The sequence below is a fragment of the Hippopotamus amphibius genome, chromosome 4 (genome assembly GCF_030028045.1).
Source record: "Hippopotamus amphibius kiboko isolate mHipAmp2 chromosome 4, mHipAmp2.hap2, whole genome shotgun sequence".
Lineage (NCBI taxonomy): Eukaryota > Metazoa > Chordata > Mammalia > Artiodactyla > Hippopotamidae > Hippopotamus > Hippopotamus amphibius.
Window position 1 is genome coordinate 15772007 of NC_080189.1, and position 22490 is coordinate 15794496.

Consider the following 22490-nt stretch of genomic DNA (forward strand, 5'->3'; position numbering starts at 1 on the left):
GCGCCCCTTCTGGGTTGCAGACCTTTCGTTGTAGCCTCACATGGCGGAAGGGGCTCTGTTTTTTTGTGTGTGATATTCCTTTCTGTGGATCTACCATAATTTAACCATTTCCCCAGTGCTTAACATGTGATTGTTTCTAATGTTTTGCTCTTGTAAATGATGGTGTGCTAAATGTCTTTGTGTATAAACTGTCTAATTTTCAGATTCTTTCCTTAGAATAAATCCTAGAGGTGAAATTACTGAGGTGAATGGTCTGAATAGATTTAAAGGGTCTTATTCCAATATTATCAGTTATTTTCCAGAAATCCTGGGCAATTTTTATCCCCATGGTCCACTTTGAGAATACATCTCATTGTATCCTCACCAGCATTGAGTAATAGAATATTTTATATATACTTAATAGTTTATAATTTGACTAATAAACGTTTCCACATACTTTTCATAGTTATTTTATGTCTATATAACATCCCATAGTTGTACTATCTTTCCTTGACCTTGTTCTTTGATATTTAGTGTTCTTTTCTCAATAGGTAACATTATCTAGAATAGCAAATTACTGGAAACAGTTACTGCTTTTCCAGATTATTTCCTAAGCTCTTTTTCCTTTGAATTCTTACGTTTTCAATATACATGGATTTTAAGGGGCTTTTTCATAGTGCGATAAACATCATTTCCTGGAAGTCACCAGGCAGACAGATCATCTTTCCAAGGTATGGTTAAGTGTGTGTGTGTGTGTGAGAGAGAGAGAGAGAAGGAGATGGAATCTGTTGGCCTCTAAGATCCCTTCCAACTTCGATTCTGACTCACTGCATTGTCCCAGTATCCCAGGCAGTCTTGCTGATGAGGATTTAAAGCAGAGAATTCCAAGCCTGGAGAGGATCAGATTTATTATTATTAATATTTTAATCCAAACTGAGCTACTTAGAGTGATGTGAGTTTAGTCAACTCACATTATCTCCTTGAGTTTCACTGAAACCCACAGATGCCTGTAAAAAATAATTTATGTAGATAACATTAAATGTTAAGCTAAACATCTCTGGGCAAAAAAAATTTAACTATTATTGCATTGTACACCTTACATATATACCATTTTTGTCAATTATACCTCAATGAAGTTGAAAAAAATGTTATCCTCAGACTGTCATGGAGGTCTGATTTGCCTTACATGCAAATTCCTCCCATCAGTAAAACTTGTCCACCTGGCTTCCTGCCACCCACACCCCAGCCTCTCACCCCCAGGGTTCTTCAAAGGGAATAGCCCTTGGGAAGCTGGAGGTGAGAGGTTTGTTTGCTCCTGTTGAGCTGGCTGCCTTCCATGTGGCTTTATCCAGAGATGGGCTGGAAGGTTGACATCTCTGAATGCAAATAGGAGATGTTGGGGTACCCTGGGAGAGTCCATCTGTCCCCTGGAAAATTTAACTCTTGCAGTGGTATATCAAGTCTGTGGAAATTATTTTAAAATATTAAAAATGATTCTGAAAATTAAAACCCCTGCCTCCCTGGCATTTACATTCTAGTGTTTTATAGAATCTGCAATATCCTTAGTATAAGCCTTGTAGGTCACGATGTCTGAGATTTTCTCACCATCTTAGCATGGAACACTGCTGTCATCCAGCCTCATAGCCCACTCTGTTGTTTGTTCTCACTTCTGGGACAGACTTTCAGAACTGACCAGTAGAAGCTACATTTTGGTTCATTCCTGGGAAAAACACACTGAGGTCTTGTCATAGTTCCAAAAAGGTCCATCAGAGTTGCTCTCTTGAATAAAACAACTTCTCTGCATTTCCCCATACCTGGCACAACCCTGGCATATCTAAGGGCAAGAAATTTGCCCCAGAGCCAGGAATGCAGTAACAGGGCAGTAAATTGTATTTTTCATTTCAGCTAAAATGCACACTTGCCTAGAATTTCATTTATAGCTAACCTTTAAAAAATATCATTTAAAAGAAAAATGCTAACTCTGATACAAATTGATAGCAATGCTGTCTTTAGATTCAAGATAAAATTGAATTCAGTAAATCGAATTCAACATCTAACAGTGGGACTGTTATGCATGTTATTCTTGGGTGAGGCGTGGATATGGTTGGTGTCATCCTGGAACAAGGAGATAGAAACGATGAAAAGTCATTTTCAATTTCTGGGACAATGGAATGAAATATCTGTATGCTGGTTTAAAAAGCAAGTTATCCGTAACACTTAGTTTAATTAAGAATGTGTTTCTGGGCTTCCCTCTTGGCACAGTGGTTAAGAATCTGCCTGCCAATGCAGGGGACACAGGTTTGATCCCTGGCCGGGGAAGATTCCACAGCAACTAAGGTGTGTGCCACAACTACTGAGCCTGCACTTTAGAGTCTGTGAGCCACAACTGTTGAGCCCATGTGCCACAACTACTGAAGCCCACGTGCCTAGAGGCCGTGCTCCGGAACAAGAGAAGGCACTGCACTGAGAAGCCCGTGTACCGCAAAGAAGAGTAGCCTCTGCTCACCACAGCTAGAGAAAGCCCGTGTGCAGCAACAAAGACCCAAGGCAGCCAAAAATAAATAAATAAAAAATAAAATCTTAAAAAAAAAGAAAAGAATGTGTTTCTCCTGTGACTCAGCATTACTGCAGCTGGCAGTATCGCCCAGGGAAATACATTCATAAACCCATAAAGGGAGCGTGTGACGTGGCAGTGTGGTATGGAGGTGGGGCTTGGAGCCAATCTGGGAGTCCAGCTCCCTGGGAATGGGGAAGTGAGTCGTCGTTGCTCACACGGTGGAATCCTGTGTAGCTAGAAGCTCCAGACTTATTGACATAGAAGAGTATATAGATCTTAAAAACATTACTAGGGAGTGAGCAAAGTAAGAGACAGGATAAGATCTATCTTATGTGAATTCAAAATACCTAAGCTTATAATACTTCCTATTTTACAGGAGCCCATACAGGGATCCATATGTTTGCCTTAGGGGATAGACCCAGGAGAAAGAGAGAGAGAAATGGGGGTAAGAGTGAATAAAGAGTAGAATGAAGAAATCGTCATACATTTCCCCCCAAATAAATAAGTAAATAAATGAATACAGTTCTCTTAAGGGTAAACAAGTACTTGCAATTTTGATTTATTCAGTGATCCTAAGAATGGACTTGATATGATAAACTAATTTAGGAATTAAAATTTGGGGCTGGTGTGTAAGATACAGAAGTTGTACCTCTATAAGTAGTCTTTTGTTCATTCAAGATTTTAAACTCGAGGGTATTTAATTTGACACATAAAAAACCACCCTTCTCTGGAGTGGGTACTAAGATTCTCCCAGATACAAATGTGCTTTTTAAAACAGACTTTATTTTTTAGGTCTTTAGGTTCACAACAAAATTGAGAGGAAGCTATAGACATTTCCCCTGTATACCCGCTGCCTCCACACAGGCACAGCCTCCCCAGCTCTCAACATCTCCCACCAGAGCCGCACATTTGTTACAACTGATGAACCTACACTGACACACCATTATCACCCGAAGTCCATGGTTTACATTAGCGTTCACTCTTGGTGTATATTCTATGATTTTGGACAAATGTATAATGACATACGTCCCCCATTATTGCATCACTCAGAATAGTTTTGCTGCCCTAAAAATCCTCTGTGACCAGTCTATTCATCCCTTTCTACCACCAGCCACTGGTCTTTTTTTACTGTCTGAATAGTTTTGCCTTTTTTCAGAATGTCATAGAGTTGGAATAATTTAGTATGTAGCCTTTTCAGATTGGATTCCTTCACTTGGTAATATGCATTTAAGGTTCCTCTATGTCTTTGCATGGCTTGGTAACTTATAAGTCAGTTTTTAAAAGAATATTTGACCTTGGCATCTCCAAAGTATAATCTAATTATTCTCTGTATTTCACATATTGCTTATAACAATACAAAATTTGAGAAAGAAGCTACTTGCTCAACCAGTGAAAACAGAGAAATAATTGCTTACCTTTATAGAACCAGTTTAGCTCTTATTCCTTCTTGATAGAAATGAAAGTGTCACAGAAGAAATACAATCACTGCATTTGTGGACCTGTCTGCTTTAGTGCGGAAGAGGAATGACTTCTTTGCCCTATGGAAATTGCATAACTGCACGTTTGTAGTCTACCAGATAGTGTCACCATCTGTGCTGTGGCTTTTTTCATCAATTGTGCTTTATCATTCTGGCCATTATGGAGTATTGTTTGTAATCAAGCTTTTAATTTTTTTACTTTTTTTTTATTTTTTAAACTTTAGCCTTTTCTTTCCAGTATAGTTTGTTTTTGTTTTTTTTGTTTTGTTTTGTTTTGGCCACACGGTGGGTCATGTGGGCTCTCAGTTTCCCCACAGGGGATCAAACCTGTACCCCCTGTAGTGGAAGTGGAAGTCCAGCAGAGTTCTAACCACCGGACCGCCAGGGAATTCCCATTTCAGTACAGTTTAAACAATGCATTTACAAATATGTTACATAGCAAATGAGTTTTGTACCAGACAAGTCTGTAATTGAAGCCAAATGTTACATCTTCTGTGTCATTTCTTTTTTCTGAGGTTTTGGCAGCCCTTAGGACACCTCTATGCAAATTTTAAAAGGTGCCTATTCCTCAAGGAAACCTGAGTAAGTGCATATGAACAACCTGAGCTACTCTAGAAGAGCTTTCCAGATCCCAGCGGGCAGCAACCTCGGCCCCATACTTGCTCTCCCGCTCACGTGCACCCCGGGCCCCAGGTGGCCCTGCGTTGGCTTCTCAAACACTCCCTGTTCCTCTCCCAGGACCATTCAGAATCAGGGGAGGACCCAGGGTGGCAGTGTCAGGCAGTAAGTAGGAGAGGGAAGTGAGCTCAGGGACACCAAGTGTGGCCAGAGCAAGGCGTCAGTGTGTGTGTGTGTGCTCCCCCGAGGACGTGCGCAGCTGTGCATGCAGTGTGGTTTTATTAGAGGGGTTTTCTAGAAGGGGGGCTTCCTGCTGCCCCAGGACTTACATGAGAGCCCTCAAGTCCTGCATTCCCCACCCCTTGCCACCCCCAGCTCTCACCTAGGTAAGTCTGGGTGGAATGGCGCTTTTGTGCCATGCACAGAATGTGTGTGACCCTGGGGCTGGCATCTGTCACCTCTAGTCGTTGCATCTTCCAAGGCAGCATCTCCATCCTCTTGACCTGTTCGTGGATGGGTACTGTGTGGTGCGGGAGAGGAGAGCCAATCTGGGCCATGGGGAGGTGCAGGAAGATGGCCTGGGCCTCCAGTCCCCAAGGGTGACTCACTCCACATGCCCACAGCTTGAAGCTCCATGGGGAACCATCCTGCCTATCTGCTCACATTCAATCACGTCATGTCTGTTGTCCATGCACTGCAAACCCTGGGCACAAGACTCTCCTTGGTTTCAGATTGAAACTGCTCTTTTTTCAAAAAGCCATACTCCTTGTGTTAGCTTGCTACAGTCGCTCTAACAAAGTGCTACCAACTGGGTGGCTAAGAGCAATAGAAATGTACTGTCTCACAGTTCTGGATGCTGGAAGTCTGAGATCAAGGTGTCGGCAGGGTTGGTTCCCTCTGAGGGCCGAGGGGAGAATCTGTTCCAGGCCTCTCTGCCCCCTACCCACCCAGCTTCTATCGGTTACTGTTAACTTATGGGATTCCTTGGCTTGCAGATGCATCACTCTGATCTCTGCCTTGATCACATGTTGTCCTCCCTCTGTGTGTGTGTTTGTCTGTGTCGAAAAAATCTCCTTTTTATATGAGGGCAGATCGGTTTAGAGGCCCAGTCGAGGTCTGTTCCAAGGTAATCTCTTCTTAATTACAATTGCAATGACCCTGTTTCCAAATAAGGTCACATTCAGAGGTACTGGGGGTTAGAATTCCAACATATGGATTTTGGGGGTCGCATAATTCAGCCTAAAACTCCCTCTCAATAGCGTCCCTCATTTTGACCTGGTAACAGGAATCTCCCAGGTAAAAAGATCTCCTTCAAGGTAAAAGAACAGGACAAATGTTCCAACAAAGAGTTCAACAAAGAGTCACTGTGGAAGTAAACAAAGACCACCCAACTGAGAACAAGCAAATGCTATTTATTCCGGGAGTTGGCCTCCATCATTTACATTTGGCAGATGCTCAAAGGCAGACGGGGGTGGGAAAGCTTGATGGTGAAAAGGGGGAGACTTCAGGTCTTTAGATGTGTCCCATCGGAGGCTGTTAGCGTGGGATGGCTGTAGATGGGCTAAGTGGGAGCAGGCCATCCTGTGTGATTGGTCAGGCGTACATATTTGCCTTTCTGTGGTTGGTCCTACGTTGGAAGTAGGGGCAAGAATTGATTAATTAAACTATCTGAAGCTATCCATTATTAACCAGATCCTGGCTGTCTGGGCCGATCGCCATGGAGGTTGTTTGACTTCCTGGACTACTTACTGAGGGTAATGGGTTGAATTCCTGGACTGGTTGCTGCAGATTGTGGGTTAAAGTTCTATTTTTATATATGGTCTGGCCCTTGTTCTTTGTATATTTAGTCTCTCATCACAGAATCAACTTTTGGGGTATGGTCTGCCAGATACTCATTTCCACAAATGACTTAATTATGTGTACTTATAAACTTATAAAAACAATAATTAAAATTTTTCCCAACCTTGAAACCTCACATTTTCCCAAAAGCCTCTTTCTTTGTCTTCACAGCTCTCGTACTTCACTGTGGTTGTTTGCATAGGCCACGTTCCTGGTCTCCTCTGATTCACTGACTCATCCCTTTATTCAGTTTTTGCTGCGCACTGGGTAGGTGGAAGGAATCAGAGGTGAAAGACAGTCTCTGCCTTCAGAGAGACCAGTGAGAAAGGCAAGCAGGTAGATACGATAGTCCAAAGTGCTCAGTTGTCAAAGATAAATAAAGCTGAACACTAAGGTGGTGAGGACAGATTTTAACAAGAACTGTAACTATTACCACTGAGAAGAGAGTCCAGTATGAACTGAACGCAACTGTACAGAGGTGACTGGGCGTTTTACGGGGAGGATAAGGGAGCAGGGGTGGGGGCGAGGGGTGGGGGAGGCAGGTGAGTGAGGGCTCAGTAAAGTCAGGGAACTGAGAAATTACAGAGTTGGTCCGTGTAAATGCTGCTCAGGCCAGCTCTACCTGCTAGCTGGCAGTCGTTGAAGCTAGGATTCTGTCCTTCCACAGAGACTGGAGGACATAGGCCCTGTTCCTCCTGATGATTAAATTTTGAAGGAATGGCTTTCAGGTCTTAAGTTGTAGGAGGTATGGATGGATGGATGGATAGATAGATGGAGAGACACATCTCGAAGGGACAGAGGAAGGATTCACAGCTAAGGCCTTTTTAGTAAATGCTCTAAGAAACTATGGTCAGGGACCTATTGTCAGGCATTGATTAGAACAAACAGCAAATTCTTGTGGCAGCCTTGAGCTTTCTCAGACAGGCTAGGGTCATCCTAGGGATGCAGCCTTGAGCTGTTAGGAACTATGTTAGTGTTTGTTCATGTCTTTAATATGGGGGGATGGGATGGATGAAGTCATTTATGTTGAGAGTCTGTAGTTTTTATAGGTTGAGGTCTAGTTGACAAGGAGGCTCAAAGGAGTTTGGTAAAGGAGAGAGTCTTTGTGTGTTTGTTTTTTAAATTGAAATATAGTTGATTTACAATATTGTGTTAGTTTAAGATGTACAGCAAAATGATTCTGATATATATATCAGAATATACATATATTATTTTTTAATCTTTATTGGCCTATAATTGCTTTACAGTATTGTGTTACTTTCTGCTGTACAACAAAGTTAATCAGCTATATGTGTATATATACATATATCCCCATATCCCCTCCCCCTTGAGCCTCCCTGCCACCCTCCCTATCCCACCCCTTTAGGTCTTCACAAAGCATCAAGCTGATCTCCCTGTGCTCTGTAGCAGCTTCCCACTAGCTATCTGTTATACATTTGGTAATGTGTATATGTCAACGCTACTCTCTCTCTACGTCCCAACTTCCCCCCTCCACACCATGTCCTGAAGTCTGTTCTCTACGTCTGCATCTCTATTCCTGTCCTGCCATTAGGTTCATCGGTACCATTTTTCTAGATTCCATACATACGCGTTAGCATACGGTATTTGTTTTTTTCTTTCTGAGTTACTTCACTCTCTATGACAGACTCTAGGTCCATCCACCTCACTACAAATAGCTCAATTTCATTTCTTTTTATGGCTGAGTAATATTCCATTATATATATGTGCCACATCTTCTTTATCCATTCATCTGTCGATGGACATTTAGGTTTTAAAAAATTCTTTTCCGTTATATGTTATTACAAGATATTGAATGTGGTTCCCTATGCTATACAGTAGGTCCTTGTTGTTTATCTGTTTTATATATAGTAGTATGTATCTGTTAATCCCAAACTCCCAATTTATCTCTCCTCCCCCTTTCCCCTTTGGTAACCATAAGTTTGTTTTCTATGTCTGTGAGTCTGTTTCTGTTTTGTAAATAAGTTCACTTGTATTATTTTTTAGATTCCACATATAAGTGATATCATATAATATTTGTCTTTCTCTGTCTGGCTTACTTCATTTAGTATGATAATCTCTGGGTCCATCTGTGGTGCTGCAAATGGCATTATTTCATTCTTTTTTATAACTGAGTAGTATTCCATTGTATATGTATACCACATCTTCTTTTTCTCTTCCTCTGTTGATGGACATTTAGGTTGCTTCTGTGTCTTGGCTATTGTAAATAGTGCTGCAATGAACATTGGGGTGCAAGTATCTTTCAGAGTATGGTTTTCTCCCGATATGTGTCCAGGAGTGGGGTTGCAGGATCATATGGCAGGTCTATTTTTAGTTTTTTAAGGAACCTCCACACTGTTCTCCATAGTGGCTGCACCAGTTTACATTCCCACCAACAGTGTAGGAGAGTTTCCTTTTCTCCACATCCTTAAGGAGAGAGTCTTTGTCACAGTGCTGCCCTGGAGGTGAGCACAGGCCATTGAGGTGTATGTGTGTGTGTGTGTGTGTGTGTGTGTGTGTGTGTGTGTGTGTTTGCATGTGTGTCCATTCAGGGAGGAGGGGAAAACTTGTCTTGGAAGACCAATCCCAGTAAACCAAATGAATCCAGTTAGGAGAGGGAGAGAGGAGGGAAAAACAAGGGCAGGTCCAGGTTTATGGGACCTAAAATGTATACAATTAGGGTAGCCTCTTTAAAAAGAAATGAAAAAGATACAAAATTAGGAACACAAAATTAGGTAGAGGGCCTTGGGGACCAGAAATTTAAGCTTCTCTTGGTTCATGGCAAATCTGCCTCCTGGGAAGTATATGTTCCAGGCTGTGTGAACAGCAAGAACGAAGGCTTGGAGGATAGCGAGGGAGCCAAAATAATTCAGAACTGTGTGTGTGTGAAGGATACAGAAGAGGTAAAGCTAGAGAAGGTCTTAGTCAGGTAAGAGTATGGAGTTTACTCTGTCAGATGCAGGGAGTCACTGGAGCATGTTAGGCAGGGGACGGTGACCCGATCCCTTATTCATGGATTAGGAAGATCACTCTGGAAGGAAGTATGGAGGATGGGCTAACAAGGTAAGGCTGGTTGTAGACACCAGGTGGAGGTTGTCTACAAGGCACTCCTACCACACACTGATGAAGACCCATGGTATCTCACTGTATGTACATATGCGACTTCAAAACAGAAGCCAGGGCTCCGACAGAAAGAAATGTTCTTCATCAAAAAAACAAATGTATTTATTTATTTGTTTGTTTGTTTGCTTATTTATTTATGGCTGCGGTGAGTCTTTGTTCCTGAGCACGGGCTTTCTCTAGTTGCAGCCAGCAGGGGCTACTCTTTGTTGCTGTGCGCGGGCTTCTTACTGCAGTGGTTTCTCTTTTTGCAGAGCACAGACTCTAGGTGCGTGGGCTTCAGTAGTTGTGGCTCACAGGGTCTGGAGTGCAGCCTCAGTAGTTGTGGTGCATGGGCTTAGTTGCTCTGTGGCATGTGGGATCTTCCCGGACCAGGGCTCGAACCTGTGTCCCCTGCTTTGGCAGGTGGATTCTTAACCACTGCGCCACCAGGGAAGTCCAAGACTTGTATTTTATTAATCTCACATGGCATAATGTTTCATTTTGAATAGAAAATTATATATTTAGCTTATTTGTCCTTGGGTATAATGCGTCTAAAAAGAAATAGATTTAAAAATGATGATTTTAAAAGTCAGATAATTGTGCCACATCTTGATGTCTAAAGATTCTTTTTCTGCATAGGACATTTTCATATATTTAGAAACGCCCCAAACTGACTGTGCCCTGTGTCACACAGTCTGTAATGTTCCTGAGGACAGCATTGGTTACTGAAGGCAAAGTTTTTAAATGAAAAGTACATTTGTTAGGCAGGTCCTGCTGCCTTATCCCAGGAAGCTCTTAGATGGACGTTGTTCCTCGGTTTTCCTCCTCAGATTCCTTTTTTTTTTAATTTATTTTATTTATTTATTTATTTATTTATTTATTTTTATTTTTTGGGGAGTACACCAGGTTCAATCATCTGTTTTTATACACATATCCCCGTATTCCCTCCCTTCCTTGACTCCCCCCCCTCGCGTCCCCCCCACCCTCCCTGCCCCAGTCCTCTAAGGCATCTTCCATCCTTGAGTTGGACTCCCTTTGTTATACAACAACTTCCCACTGACTATTTTACAGTTGGTAGTATATATATGTCTGTGCTACTCTCTCGCTTCGTCTCAGTTTCCCCTTCACCCCCCGCCCCCTCCCATACCTCGAGTTCTCCAGTCCATACTCTGTATCTACATCCTTGTTCTTGTCACTGAGTTCATCAGTACCATTTTTAGATTCCGTATATGTGAGTTAGCATACAATATTTGTCCTTCTCTTTCTGACTTACTTCACTATGTATGACAGATTGTAGTTCTATCCACGTCATTACATATAGCTCCATCTCATCCCTTTTTATAGACTCAGATTCCTTTTTAATTTACTGACAAATCTTTGCTTTGCTAGAATAAAGAGATTCCATGTGAGGGTAGATCTGAGAGACAGCGTCTGGGTGTCATGACCGTCATATTATTTAGCTGTCTTTCTTTCCAGTCTCAAAGAAAAGAGTGATTGTTTGGATTTGATCTGTCCTTCCTTTTGTGAAAGAAAAGCGGTTCACAAAATGCCTCAATTTTATTGTGACGGTGCAGCAACTACATGCAATTTATTTCAGTGTAGTCTAAGAATCTACACATTGTCTGGGCGCCAACTGGTGCTCTGACTCTCCTCTCTTTAAGGCAGCAAATGCAGTCTTGCCACGGAGGCACACGAATGTGTAAGAGATAAGAGCCCTGTGCCCTCCTTTCAAGGAAGGGCCTCACGCCCAACCCACTTTTGTGCAGCACCTCGAATCGCTCCCTGAGCTTTTGTAACCTAGTTTGCGACCATGTACTGGGTCCAGTTCTTACATTTTCCACTTAGAAAACTGATGCACAGCAAAGCAACATGAGTCAGTTCTATTCACATTTACCAGATGTATATCTGAATTTCCCTTCTTTTTTTTTCTTCTTTGAGCCAGTGCTCTTATCACTAATGCACACTGATTTATTTCAAAAATGTTTGCAGGTATTAAACCAAAGTGAGCTCCACAATGAATCTTTTCATCTCGAAAGAATTAAACCATCATGTATTGTGGAAACTCTTTCCTTCCACTTCTAAAAAAAGTGGAACACACACCCATGAGTACGTCTGTGATGGCGCTCGGGGCTTACACAGACATTTGTGTCCACGTGATTAACACTTAGGAACAATGAAACCTCCTCGTTTCACTGATTAAACAACTGAGACTCTGAAACTATCTGGCTCTTCAGAAGACAGCAAAATGTGCCAGGCCATCCCTTCAGTTCCCATTGTTAGGGAAACTTATTCAGACTTTCTGAAAGAGCAGTTGGGCAGCTTTGAGTCATTTGCCACCTCTAGAAAATGTTTCTTCCTGTTTCAGAGGCCTCTCACTTTTCTTTCTTTTTTTTTCATTATGATTAGAGTTTATCCAATTGAAACACATATTTGCTCTCAAAGGGCAGACATGTTTTCATAAAGAAAGAGTCATTGTCCTTTTTTCCTTCTGAGGAACGCACCCTCCTCTCCTCCCGACTCCCACTGGAAGAGTCCACTGTGATGGGGTCTTGGTCCTGAGTGATTCCCTGAGTGAGCAGGAACCAAGTGGCTCCTCCAGAGGTCAGTTGTGTCAACCACCTATAGAAAAACGGAGGTTCTGAGTGCAGAGCAATGATCATAAAGTTGTTTAGGGCAAGAACTCATTCACTGGTTTATTCATTCATTCATTGGAAAATATCATGAAGAGCTTTCTATGCCCCCGGAGCATGAGGAAGTATAAGTTGATTGTGAAGAAACCCATTCACAATGGCTGTGCTCAGGGCAGCACAGACATGCCCTAAGACCGCCACCTCCTGGTCCCCAAAGACAAGCAGAGAAGGCTGCAGGCAGAGCAAGCATTAGAACTGGAGGACTTCCTAGGTGGCGCAGTGGTTAAGAATCTGCCTGCCAATACAGGGGACACAGGTTCGATCCCTGCTCCAGGAAGATTCCACATGCCACGGAGCAACTAAACCCGTGTGCCAAAAAAAAAAAAAAAAAAGAACTGGACTCTGAGGAATGGCCTTCATTCTGAAGGTGGAGTAGTTACCCTAGAAGAAGGAATGACAGCAGAGAAGTGGAAGACATTGGGATGAGGGTAGTGACAAGCTGGGGTGGGGTGCAGATCCTGAAGGCAGGGAGAATGAAATGAAATATTCCTGACATGGTAGTGGGGCCTTGTAGTGAAGGCCGGAACTAGGGTGCTGGCAGGGAGGTTGGACAGGATAGCCGTGGAAGAAAGAACAAGAGCTGGAGAAGCGTCAGGCCTGGGGGTGAGGAAGCTGGGGGTGTCCGAGGTGACTCTCATATTTTGAAACGACAGTGACGCCCTTGACTGAAGTAAGGGACAAAGGACAATGCCCTGTTTGTGGTGAGAAGGTTCTGAGTTTTGTTTCGAATGTGTTGACTAAAAGACAGAAGCTTATGTTTCTTCTGTACCACACTCTTGGAAGCCAGAAGAAAGTGACGGTTAAAATACAAGCAATTCCCATGGGGACCATCTTGAGAAATGAGATGATTGGAGAGATATTAGATTATAAATGGCCCAAGTGCTTTTTGAAATTAGCCCTGATGGCAGCCCTGGTCTTGTCTTCCTTGGAGTCCCCCTTTTCTTTTTCTTTCCCTTTTACAAGTAACCAAAGCTTAGGAATGAAAAAACTGGGAATTCCCTGGTGGTCCAGTGGTTAGGACTCTGCGCTTTAACTGCTGAGGACTTGGGTTTGATCCCTGGTTGAGCAACTAAGATCCCACAAGCTGCATGGCATGGCCAAAACACCCCTACCCCGCCAAAAAAAAAAAAAAAACACCCAAAACAAAAAACACACAAAAAACCCCCAAACCACCAAAAAAAAACCCCCCAAAACAACCCAACCCGAACAAACAAAAAAGGGTGAACAGACTTTAAAATAATGGAAATCACATTAGCGCTATCTCCTCCTGCTATTACCCACAACTTGGTGGTGACTGACGTTCTTGGGACTAGATTCTGTCTCATGCTTGCAAGTCCTTGGGCTCATCTGGAGTTAGCTTCATCAGTTTGTCCACACAGAGCAGGATGAGGGTGAGAAACAAGAGACTCCAACCAACGGCAGCCGCAATCCAGCCGTATTCATCCACTCCGGTGTGGCAACACCGGGCTGCTTGTGGGCAGAAATCGACATCTGGTGGGGGAGAGAGAGCAAGAATGACAGCGTCACACCAGCCTCCCCTCCCCCTGAGCTCTTCTCTAACATTCATAACACTGAGACCAGTAACAATAGGATTTACTAAAGCACACCATGTACTACACTAAGGGCTCTACCCGTGTTACATTATTTACTTAGCACAAAGTGATAGGCACAATATTCCTCCTGTTTGACATGAAGAAACTGAGGCTGTCACCTGCCCAAGGTCATGAGATGGCAGAACCAGAACTCAAACCCGAGTCTTCAGGAGTCCAAAGCCATGTTCATAACCTCTACATGTAATTGCCTATTACTCTTCTTTGTAAGTGCCCAGAAGTAAACTCATTTGGTCATTCAGTGAACGCAGAATCAAGGAGCCAAACTTTGAGTAAAGCAAGCTCTCTAATTAGACACGCATAGCAATGGTTGCTTTATGAAGCACTAGGCTCCTTGCCACAGGAAGTCTTCAAGTAGAGGATCAACACAGATACGCAAAGGGTACCAGAATGAAGCTCCTGCGTTGGGCGGAAGCTGGACTGGCTGATGCTTAGGGTCTTTCCACTTCCAAATTTCTGTAAGCATTTGAAGTCAGGGAGTCTTTGACTGCTGTCTTGGGGATGCACCATTAAAGCTACTTGCACCAAAGATTGTGAGCCTAGATGGGACCCAAGGCCAAGAGAGCTTTTTAGATGTGCTCTGCAGACAGTTCTGGGGCTGTGAACAAAACACACCAGTGCACAGGAAGGGCAGGCAGGTACTCAGCCACCTGATGCCAATGAGCAGAAAGCAAGGAGGCTTAAGTGTCCCTCCCGGCTCCAGGGCGAGCCCTGGGTTAGGGCGGTTGCCAGGAGAAGCTTACTGGGGCACTGCTCCAGGGTCTCAAGGTCTGGATGCTGGATGGTCAAGGTTGAGTTGCTGCTGCTCCTTGCTTCTGGAAGAAAAGAGAGAATATAGTCTCAGGCAGTAGGAAAAGCCATTCTCAGGCATAGAGTTTGCAGTCTTTTTCTGTGATTCAGTAGTGAGTGTTATGAAAGTATTATAGACGTTCCAGTAGAGGTACATTGAAATTTCACGCAACAAAGCTAACCCTCTGTTATCGCCTGAACTATGTCCCCCAAATTCGTATGTTGAAGTCCTAACCCACGTAGTGCTATTTTATGGAAATAGAGCTTTAAAGAGGCAATTAAGGTTAAATGGTTAAATTAATCCAATATGACTGGTATCCTTGTAAGAAGAGGAAGAGATGTCAGGGATGTGAGCTCACAGAGGAAAGACCACGTGAGGATCCAGTGCAGAGGGGGGCCGTCTGCAAGCCAAGGAGAGAGGCCTCAGGAGGAAACAAACCTGGTGACACCTGGAGCCTCCAGGACTGTGAGAAAAGAAGCTTCTGTTTCAGCCACCCTGGCTGCACTATTTTGTTGAGCAGCAAACTCACACACTCCCCTTTTCTTACCGCTCCCTGTTCCCTTTCAGAGGTGCTTTAGCTTCATATCTCATTGCCCTTCAGTCACCAAGGGCCTCTAAACACTTTCTTTTAGCGGCTTTCCCTGCAGACAGGTACATCTATAAAGTGTTTTTTTCTAGTATATATTAACACAATCACTTAAAAATTTGGAATCTTTTCATAACTAGCTTCAATTCCCTTCAAAATATTGAGCTAATAAACATTGAAGTCTGACCTTGATTCTTTATTTCTGATGATTATGATGTTGTTACTCAGGCAGAGGGTTTAAAATAAAAATGAAACACCCTACAAGCAAGTTGAGAGATTTCTAGAATATGTAGCACTTAGAATTGTCCCTTGATTAATAAGCAAGGAGCACAATGATAAAAGGCACTTTAGCAGAAAATGTCAGAGTTTGGGGGGTAGGGAGGGGTTACGGACATGAACATAAGGATCCCCAAGGGAGAAAAGCCATGACCCATGTTCCCTCTCAGCACTGAGAATACGAAGGTAGATGATTGGACGTTCCTGGCGGTCCAGTGGTTAAGACTCCGCCTTCCAATGCAGGGTGTGCGGGTTCGATCCCTGGTTGGGGAACTAAGATCTCACCTGCCGCAGGGTATGGCCAAAACCAAACAAAAAAACAAATAGCAGATGGTAGATGATCTAGGGTCACTCTGTTCAATATGGTGACCACTAACCATTGTGGCTATTTAAGTTCATTAAAATTAAATGAAAAATTCAGCTACCTTGTCAACTTAGCCCTATGCAGAGTGCCCAGTAAGTGCCTGTGGCTGGTGGCTACTGTACTGGAAGCACAGCACAGAGATGGAACATTTCCATTGTCAAAGAAGTGCTGTGACACAACGCTGATCTAGGTACAGCGAAACCAAGAGACCATCTAAAAGAATCTTTCTGGAAATTGTATTGCTGTTCAATCTGCTTCTTTGGGAATGAAAAAAAAAAAGTTTGGAAACTCTCCAGGCCCCACTGACTCTAGGTTAGCATGTCCTTCCAAAGTGCTTGTTGCCATCTAGCAGGATGAGTTAGGAGGAACCTTCTTGCTTAGCCATGAAATTGCTGCTCAGACTAATTTTGCACCACCCACTCCCACCCCCAAGCCACTCCTATGTCCTGCTAAAGTATAGTGATTACCTTGATGCAATCTGATTGTTACTGTAAATTATTTACAGCTAAACGCCTTAGAGCTTGGTCTTTATTTGCTTTGGAAAAATTGATTCCTCAACGTTTTAATTTCCCTTGTTACTCAGATACCTTCCTTGACCCTGACTTTCATCTCCCCTCTACCCTAGAATGAAAGTGGTCTCGGTCTAGAGCTAGTGGGTGGAAAAAAACCTAATTAATGGAACACTAGTGTTAGGTTCAACCATATGAAATTGCCATTTCTGTAAGTCAAAAATTACTCAATATCAGAAATTTTATATGGTTCAGACTAAATATCCTGTTATAAATTCTGAAGAATTTAAACATCACCCACTTCCCTCAACAAAGCCAGCCGGGGACTGGTCCCCACTTGGAGTCACTTCCAAAATAAAAGCTGCTGGGAAGACCCAACCATTCAGTGCAGTTAAATTTCTTAAGTGTTTGAGGCCTTCTCATAAGCACGGTGAGGGTAAACAAAAAACACTCTCATTTGGGGAGGGGTGATATTGGAAAATAAAAGGAATATGCTAACATTCATTGAGGGTTTACGATGAGCTATTTTATTAAAAGTTCTTTTCATGCAGTTCATCTTTACAACAACCCTATATATAAGCTCTATGATTAGCTCCACGTCAGAAATGAGGCAACTGGAGCACAGAGAGGGTAAGTAATTGCTCAATGTCACACAGCTAGCTAGTCAGTTGTGGAAGCCGGAGTTGAGTTGAGGCTCAGTGGCTTGAGAGCCCACACTCTGAACTTCTACAGGAGAGACTGTGAGAAGGAGACAGACAGATACAGCCTGGAGGTGGGGATGACGAGGACTGGTTTTGAGAGACGGAGACTGTCCGGGAGCAGGGCAGGCCGTTCTGAGGAGCAAGATCAAAGCCAGAGGCAGGAGCCAGGACCGTGAGAATGTGGCGGAGGTCCCTGATGTGCAGAGCCCAGCCTGGGAGAGTAAGACGGGGAGGCCACCTAACACCCCTCTTCAGCCTCCACGAGAAGATCCGGCTATAACCCAACACCTCCTGAGCCGGGCAAGGCAGGAGAGGTTTAAACAGCATACAGCCGCTTTGTGTGTTGAGGTTTTGTGAAAGTTGCAAAGGGCGCACAGGGTCAAGGGAGGGACAAAGGTCCTTAGGTGAGAAAAGGGGATGCAAAGGAAGGATGAAAACCACAAAGTACAGGGTTGCAACACAATTATGCTGACAAGGAGCCATTGAGAAACAGCAGCCCAAAGATGTCATTTTAGTCCAGTTTGGTCCCCTGATGGGAGAGGTTCTTTGTGGCAAAGGCCAGCAGAGGCGGCTGCTCCCATCCTGGCTGTCGTGGGTCTTAGGTAAACTCCTATCCCACCCTACCCTCTCCTGCCTAATCTTTCAGATGAGAAAGTACTGTTTCCTCTTCCCTTTGTGTAGGACCAACCCTAGCTGAGGAACCCTCCTCCTCCCTCCTACCCTCCCTCCCTCTTCCCAGTGTGGCGAGAATAAAGCTCACAGTTCTACCTGCCAAGCAAGCCAGGTGGAAGGAGGCAAAGGCCAGGCTGAGGACCAAGGTGGCCCAGGGTGCAGAGCTGAGGCACTTCATGCTGAGGGGTGAGGCTTCTGTGCGCACAGTCCCCGCAGAGGTGAGCTGAGGGCTGCCTGCCATGCCTCCGTGTGTGGCCTGTCCTGCAGGAGCTTGAAAACAATGCTGGCAGAGGTGAATTTCTGCTCTGTGTTTGGGGGAAAGAGAGGGGGTGGAGCAAAGGGAACTTGGGCTGTCACACCTGGCTCTCACCTCTCCAGGAGGGAAGCTGGCTGGGGGAGGAAGGGACGGTGACTTGTGTGGTTCTTCCTTAGCTCACATTTTTGTCGCTGCTGAGAAAAAAGAGGACAGGGGAGGACATCTGTGTCCTGTTGGTTCCTTGAAGATTAGTTTGCTGCCTCTTCCACCTGCAGGCCTAGTGCTGGATTCCCTAGTCTGTCCCATCCAATTTTTACCAAAACCTGCTGTGTGCACTGCCCTCTTCTCTAGTCTGGAAATACCCACCCTCAAAGTGCTTTATTACAAACACGCATCTTTAAAGCACAGAGCAGTTTTTTAGGAATGATTCACGGAGGAGAAAGCACTTTACTTCTCAGCACTAAGAGGCCTCGCCTGCTGAAGGGCTGCTTCATGAGGAAGATGGCCTTTGGGTGGGCCTTGCGGGATGGATAGGGTTTTGACAGGCAGAGAGGAGAAAAGGGCATTGCAGGTAGAAGGGACAAGTGAACAAAAGCCCGGAGGTAAGAGGTACTCAGAAATCCACTGGGACTAACAGGCTGAGCATCCAATCTGCCAGGCTGGGGGTGGGGGGTTTGAAACTGTCAGGTGGCCAAAGGGAGGCTTTGTGAAGATTTTGAACTGAGTACTAATTTGATTGATGCTCTGCCTTCGATCTAAGGCATGTATTGAATGCCCACCTTGTGTTTGAAAGACACCATCCCAGGCATTTGAAACTCAAAGATGATTAAGATGTGACCCTCCTCTTGATTCCTACTCAGTACAGCCTTGCGACCATGCAGTGAAGAAAGAACTGGGAGGCAATATGGTAGGCTCAGTATGGGTATCTTCCCCGGTGATGGGGATGTAAAAGAGGGAGGGGGACGTCTGCCTGAGAACAGTGGAGGAGAGATTCACAGAGGAAGTGACCTTTGGGCTGGGTACTGAAGTTTGCATATGCAAGTGGGAGTTGATGGGCCTTTCGAGTAAAAGGAACAGCACAGAAAAAGGAATTGTCTGTGCATGCTGGCTGGCTGCCACGTGTTGGTATGTATATTATGTTCCTAAATAAGCTGGGGTCTGGTTAAGAGAGTGAGGGATGAATTAGAGCTCATTCAAAGCTCTATGGCAGTGTTGCAGGAAGGGGGACCCCTTCCAGGGCCCAAGAGTGGGCTCTTGTCTAACACTCGGAAATGAATTGTCGGAGGAGACACACGTGCTGACAAAGCAAGAGACTTCATTGGGAAGGGGCGCCCGGGCGGAGAGCAGGAGGGTGAGGAAGGGAACCCAGGAGAACAGCTCTGCCACGGGGCTCACAGTCTCCGCTTTGATGGTGATGGGGTTGGTTTCCAGGTTGTCTCTGGCCAGTCATCTTGCTTGGCCCATAGTTGGTCTGACTCAGGGGACTCCCTGGTGGGGCGCACATCTCTCAGCCAAGACGGATTCCAGCGTGAGGGCTTCTGGGAGGCTGGCAGGACATAGCGTCTCCTCCCTCCTCCTTTTGGCCCCTCCTGAATTCTGCTGGGTTAGTTTTGGTGGTGGCACCATTTTCCTTATGAGACCTCCTGTTGTGAGACAACTCACGCAAGCGGTGATCATCGTGCCTGGCCAAGTGGGCAGTTTCGGTCCACAGTTCCCTAACAGAAGGACATATAAACCACGCGTAAGCCCAGAATAAGGATGTCTTATTGTTACACATCAACCTGGAGGAGGCACTTTTTTCTAATCTGCCCAAACATACAAATTAAGGGTGGCCCTTTACTTTTGGATTTGGGGATTGGGAACAGAAGTACTTTAGGAAAGCTAATCTTTAAGCAGTGTACAAAGGTCAGTTTAGGCCTACCCCTTGGTTGACTAGTCAACAATGATCAAAGAGCTGCTGTATCCAGGCCCTTGGTATGAGGGTGGGGGTTTGACATGGGTAAGGCCACACAGCCCCGTCCTCAAGGAGCTCAGGGTCTAGCGAGGAAGATGGACACATAAATAATGACAACACAATGAAGTAAGTGTGGTGAGGAGGGTTGGGGACTAGTGGATTCCAAGAACATTTCACAATGGAAGTGGCATCTTGACCTGAAACTTGAGAGATGTGTAGTGCGCCAGGCACAGGAGAAGAGACCAGTGTGTGCCTGGCCTCTGAGGCATGACCATGTGCCCCTTGTTTGGGGAGTAATTACTGTCCTCACAGCATGGGCTGGGTCATGGTGTATCTGGTTAGACTAGGACAGATTGTAAGTGGGCCTGCATGCCAGACCGAGGAAACTGGACTCTATCTTATGATTGGGACACCTAGAAGGGAACTGTAGATGTGGGCACCTTTGTATTTCAGAAAAATGGAGAACAGAGGGTAGGTGTGGATTCAGAGAGATTATCAAAGAAGCTGTTGCAGAAATCCCAGACATCAAAAGAGCCCTGAAATAAGAAGCTGGACTGAGGATAGAGGAGCAGGGACAGAATCAAGAGGTATTTAGCAGAGGCTGGATCAACAGAAAGGAACCCAGGAAAAAGCATCTAGGGTGGAGGCAAGCTTTCCAGCCGGGGTGACTGGTGGTTGTGGGGTCAGTCTGGGCTAGAATCCCAGCCCTGCCTCTTATGGGCTCAGGGGCCCCGGGCAGTTTATACATCCAAGCCTCGGGTTCCTCATCTGAAGAGTAATAGGAGAAGCTCCTCTTTCAGGAGTTGGCATGATGACTTAATGAAGTAACCCATGTGAAGTGCATCTCACAGTGCTGGCTGATGGTAAGTACTCAGTCAGTGGTAACCACCATTATAAAAGAAGGGTCATCGTAGGCAGAAAGTATGGGAGAAAGGCAGTTTGGAGGAAAAATAGTGCTATTTATGTATTCATTCATTTATATCCTGCCTTGGTCCAAAAAGAGTTTAATGAAACTTATATACGTTAATTAAGCGACATGAAATAAAACAAGAAGAAATGAGGAATAGAGAAAGTTATGGTAGGAAATATAAGATGGGTGCATGGGTAAGTTTAGAACACATGACATGCATGTTTTCTAAGCTTTCTGGTAGCCAGTTCAGAAAGAGTAACATGATCACATACGTGATTCACGAGCTCATGAGATAAAAACAACGGGAGGTACAACTGCTACTTTATTTATTTATTTATTTATTTATTGTTGAATATAATTGATTTTCAGTGTTTCAGGAATACAGCAAAGTGATTCAGTTACACCCACACACACATATTCTTTTTCAGATTCTTTTCCATTACAGGTTATTACAAGATATTGAATATAGTTCCCTGTGATGTAGTAGGTCCTTATTGTTTATCTATTTTATATACAGTAGTGTGTATGTGTTAAAAGCACAACTGCTCTTTTTTTTTAATTAATTTGTTTATTGGCTGCATTGGGTCTTTGTTGCTGCACGCGGGATTTCTCTAGTTGTGATGAGCGGGGGCTACTCTTTGTTAAGGTGCACAGGCTTCTCATTGTGGTGGCTTCTCTTGTTGTGGAGCATGGGTTCTAGGTGCATGGGCTTCAGTAGTTGTGGCTCACAGGCTCTAGAGCTCAGGCTCAGTAGTTGTGGCCCACAGGCTTCGCTGCTCTGTGGTGTGTGGGATCTTCCCGGACCAGGGATTGAACCTGTGTCCCCTGCAATGGCAGGCAGATTCTTAACCACTGAACCTCCAGGAAAATCCCACAACTGCTCTTGATACCAAAACCAGAGCCATGCTCTTAATACCATTTTCCCTTTGGGTCCCCACAGAGATGACATTATTTAATAAGATGAACATTTTCTTTGATTTTTTTTTCTCCTATCTTTTGATCTCTGTTTTTGACATTTTCCTCACAGTACACCTTGCAGACTTGGGCTGATTTATCCAATGCGCAGTAGAGATAACAGCAGTGCATGGGATCTACAGGATGTTCAAGGGCCCATAAAATGTTTGAGACCTGAGAAAATGTTCTCAGGTCCAAAATATGAACAACAACAACCAAACCTGTAAATAAGAAAAAAATTTATTTGGGGACTTCCCTAGCGGGCCAGTGGTTAGGACTCTGTGCTTCTACTGCAGGGGGCATGGGGTGTTTTTTCTTTTTTCTTTTTTTTGGCTCTTTATTGGAATATAATTGCTTTACACTTTTGTACCAGTTTTTGAGGTACACCAAAGTCAATCAGCTGTATTTATACACATATCCCCATATTCCCTCCCTCCCGCGACTCCCCCGCCACCCTCCCTGTCTTGGCCCTCTAAGGCATCACCCATCATCGAGCTGATCTCCCTTTGTTATACAGCAACTTCCCACTAGCTATCTATTTTACGGTTGGTAGTATATATATGTCTATGCTACTCTCTCACTTCATCCCAGCTTCCCCTTCGCCCCCCCCTGCCCCCCCAACCTCGTGTCCTCCAGTCCATTCTCTGC

At 44.3% G+C, this 22490-nt stretch overlaps 1 protein-coding gene across 2 annotated transcripts; it reads right to left on the bottom strand.

Moving 5' to 3' along the window:
* Positions 1 to 11081: 11081 nt before the first annotated feature.
* TMEM213 (transmembrane protein 213) lies at positions 11082 to 17961 on the bottom strand. 2 transcript variants are annotated; one of them, XM_057733078.1, is made up of 4 exons: positions 17865 to 17961; positions 14614 to 14685; positions 13560 to 13751; positions 11082 to 12189 (listed from the first exon to the last, which is right to left on the bottom strand). In XM_057733078.1, exons 1-3 carry the CDS (start codon positions 17944 to 17946, stop codon positions 13582 to 13584), a joined length of 324 nt encoding a protein of 107 aa, XP_057589061.1. In that variant the 5' UTR covers positions 17947 to 17961; the 3' UTR covers positions 11082 to 12189; positions 13560 to 13581. The 2 variants fall into 2 exon arrangements, with proteins under 2 accessions (XP_057589061.1, XP_057589060.1); XM_057733077.1 differs by lacking the exon at positions 11082 to 12189 and having other exon boundaries at positions 12248 to 13751.
* Between the last annotated feature and the right edge of the window lie 4529 nt (positions 17962 to 22490).

Bases quoted from the DNA above. Each gene is read 5' to 3' on its own strand.
- TMEM213 (XM_057733078.1), bottom strand. From the start codon at position 17,946: ATGAAGTGCCTCAGCTCTGCACCCTGGGCCACCTTGGTCCTCAGCCTG. The intron at 14,686-17,864 runs GTAGAACTGTGA...CTTTTCTTCCAG, and splicing joins CCACCTGGCTTGCTTGGCAG to AAGCAAGGAGCAGCAGCAAC. The intron at 13,752-14,613 runs GTAAGCTTCTCC...CTCCCCCACCAG, and splicing joins GACCCTGGAGCAGTGCCCCA to ATGTCGATTTCTGCCCACAA.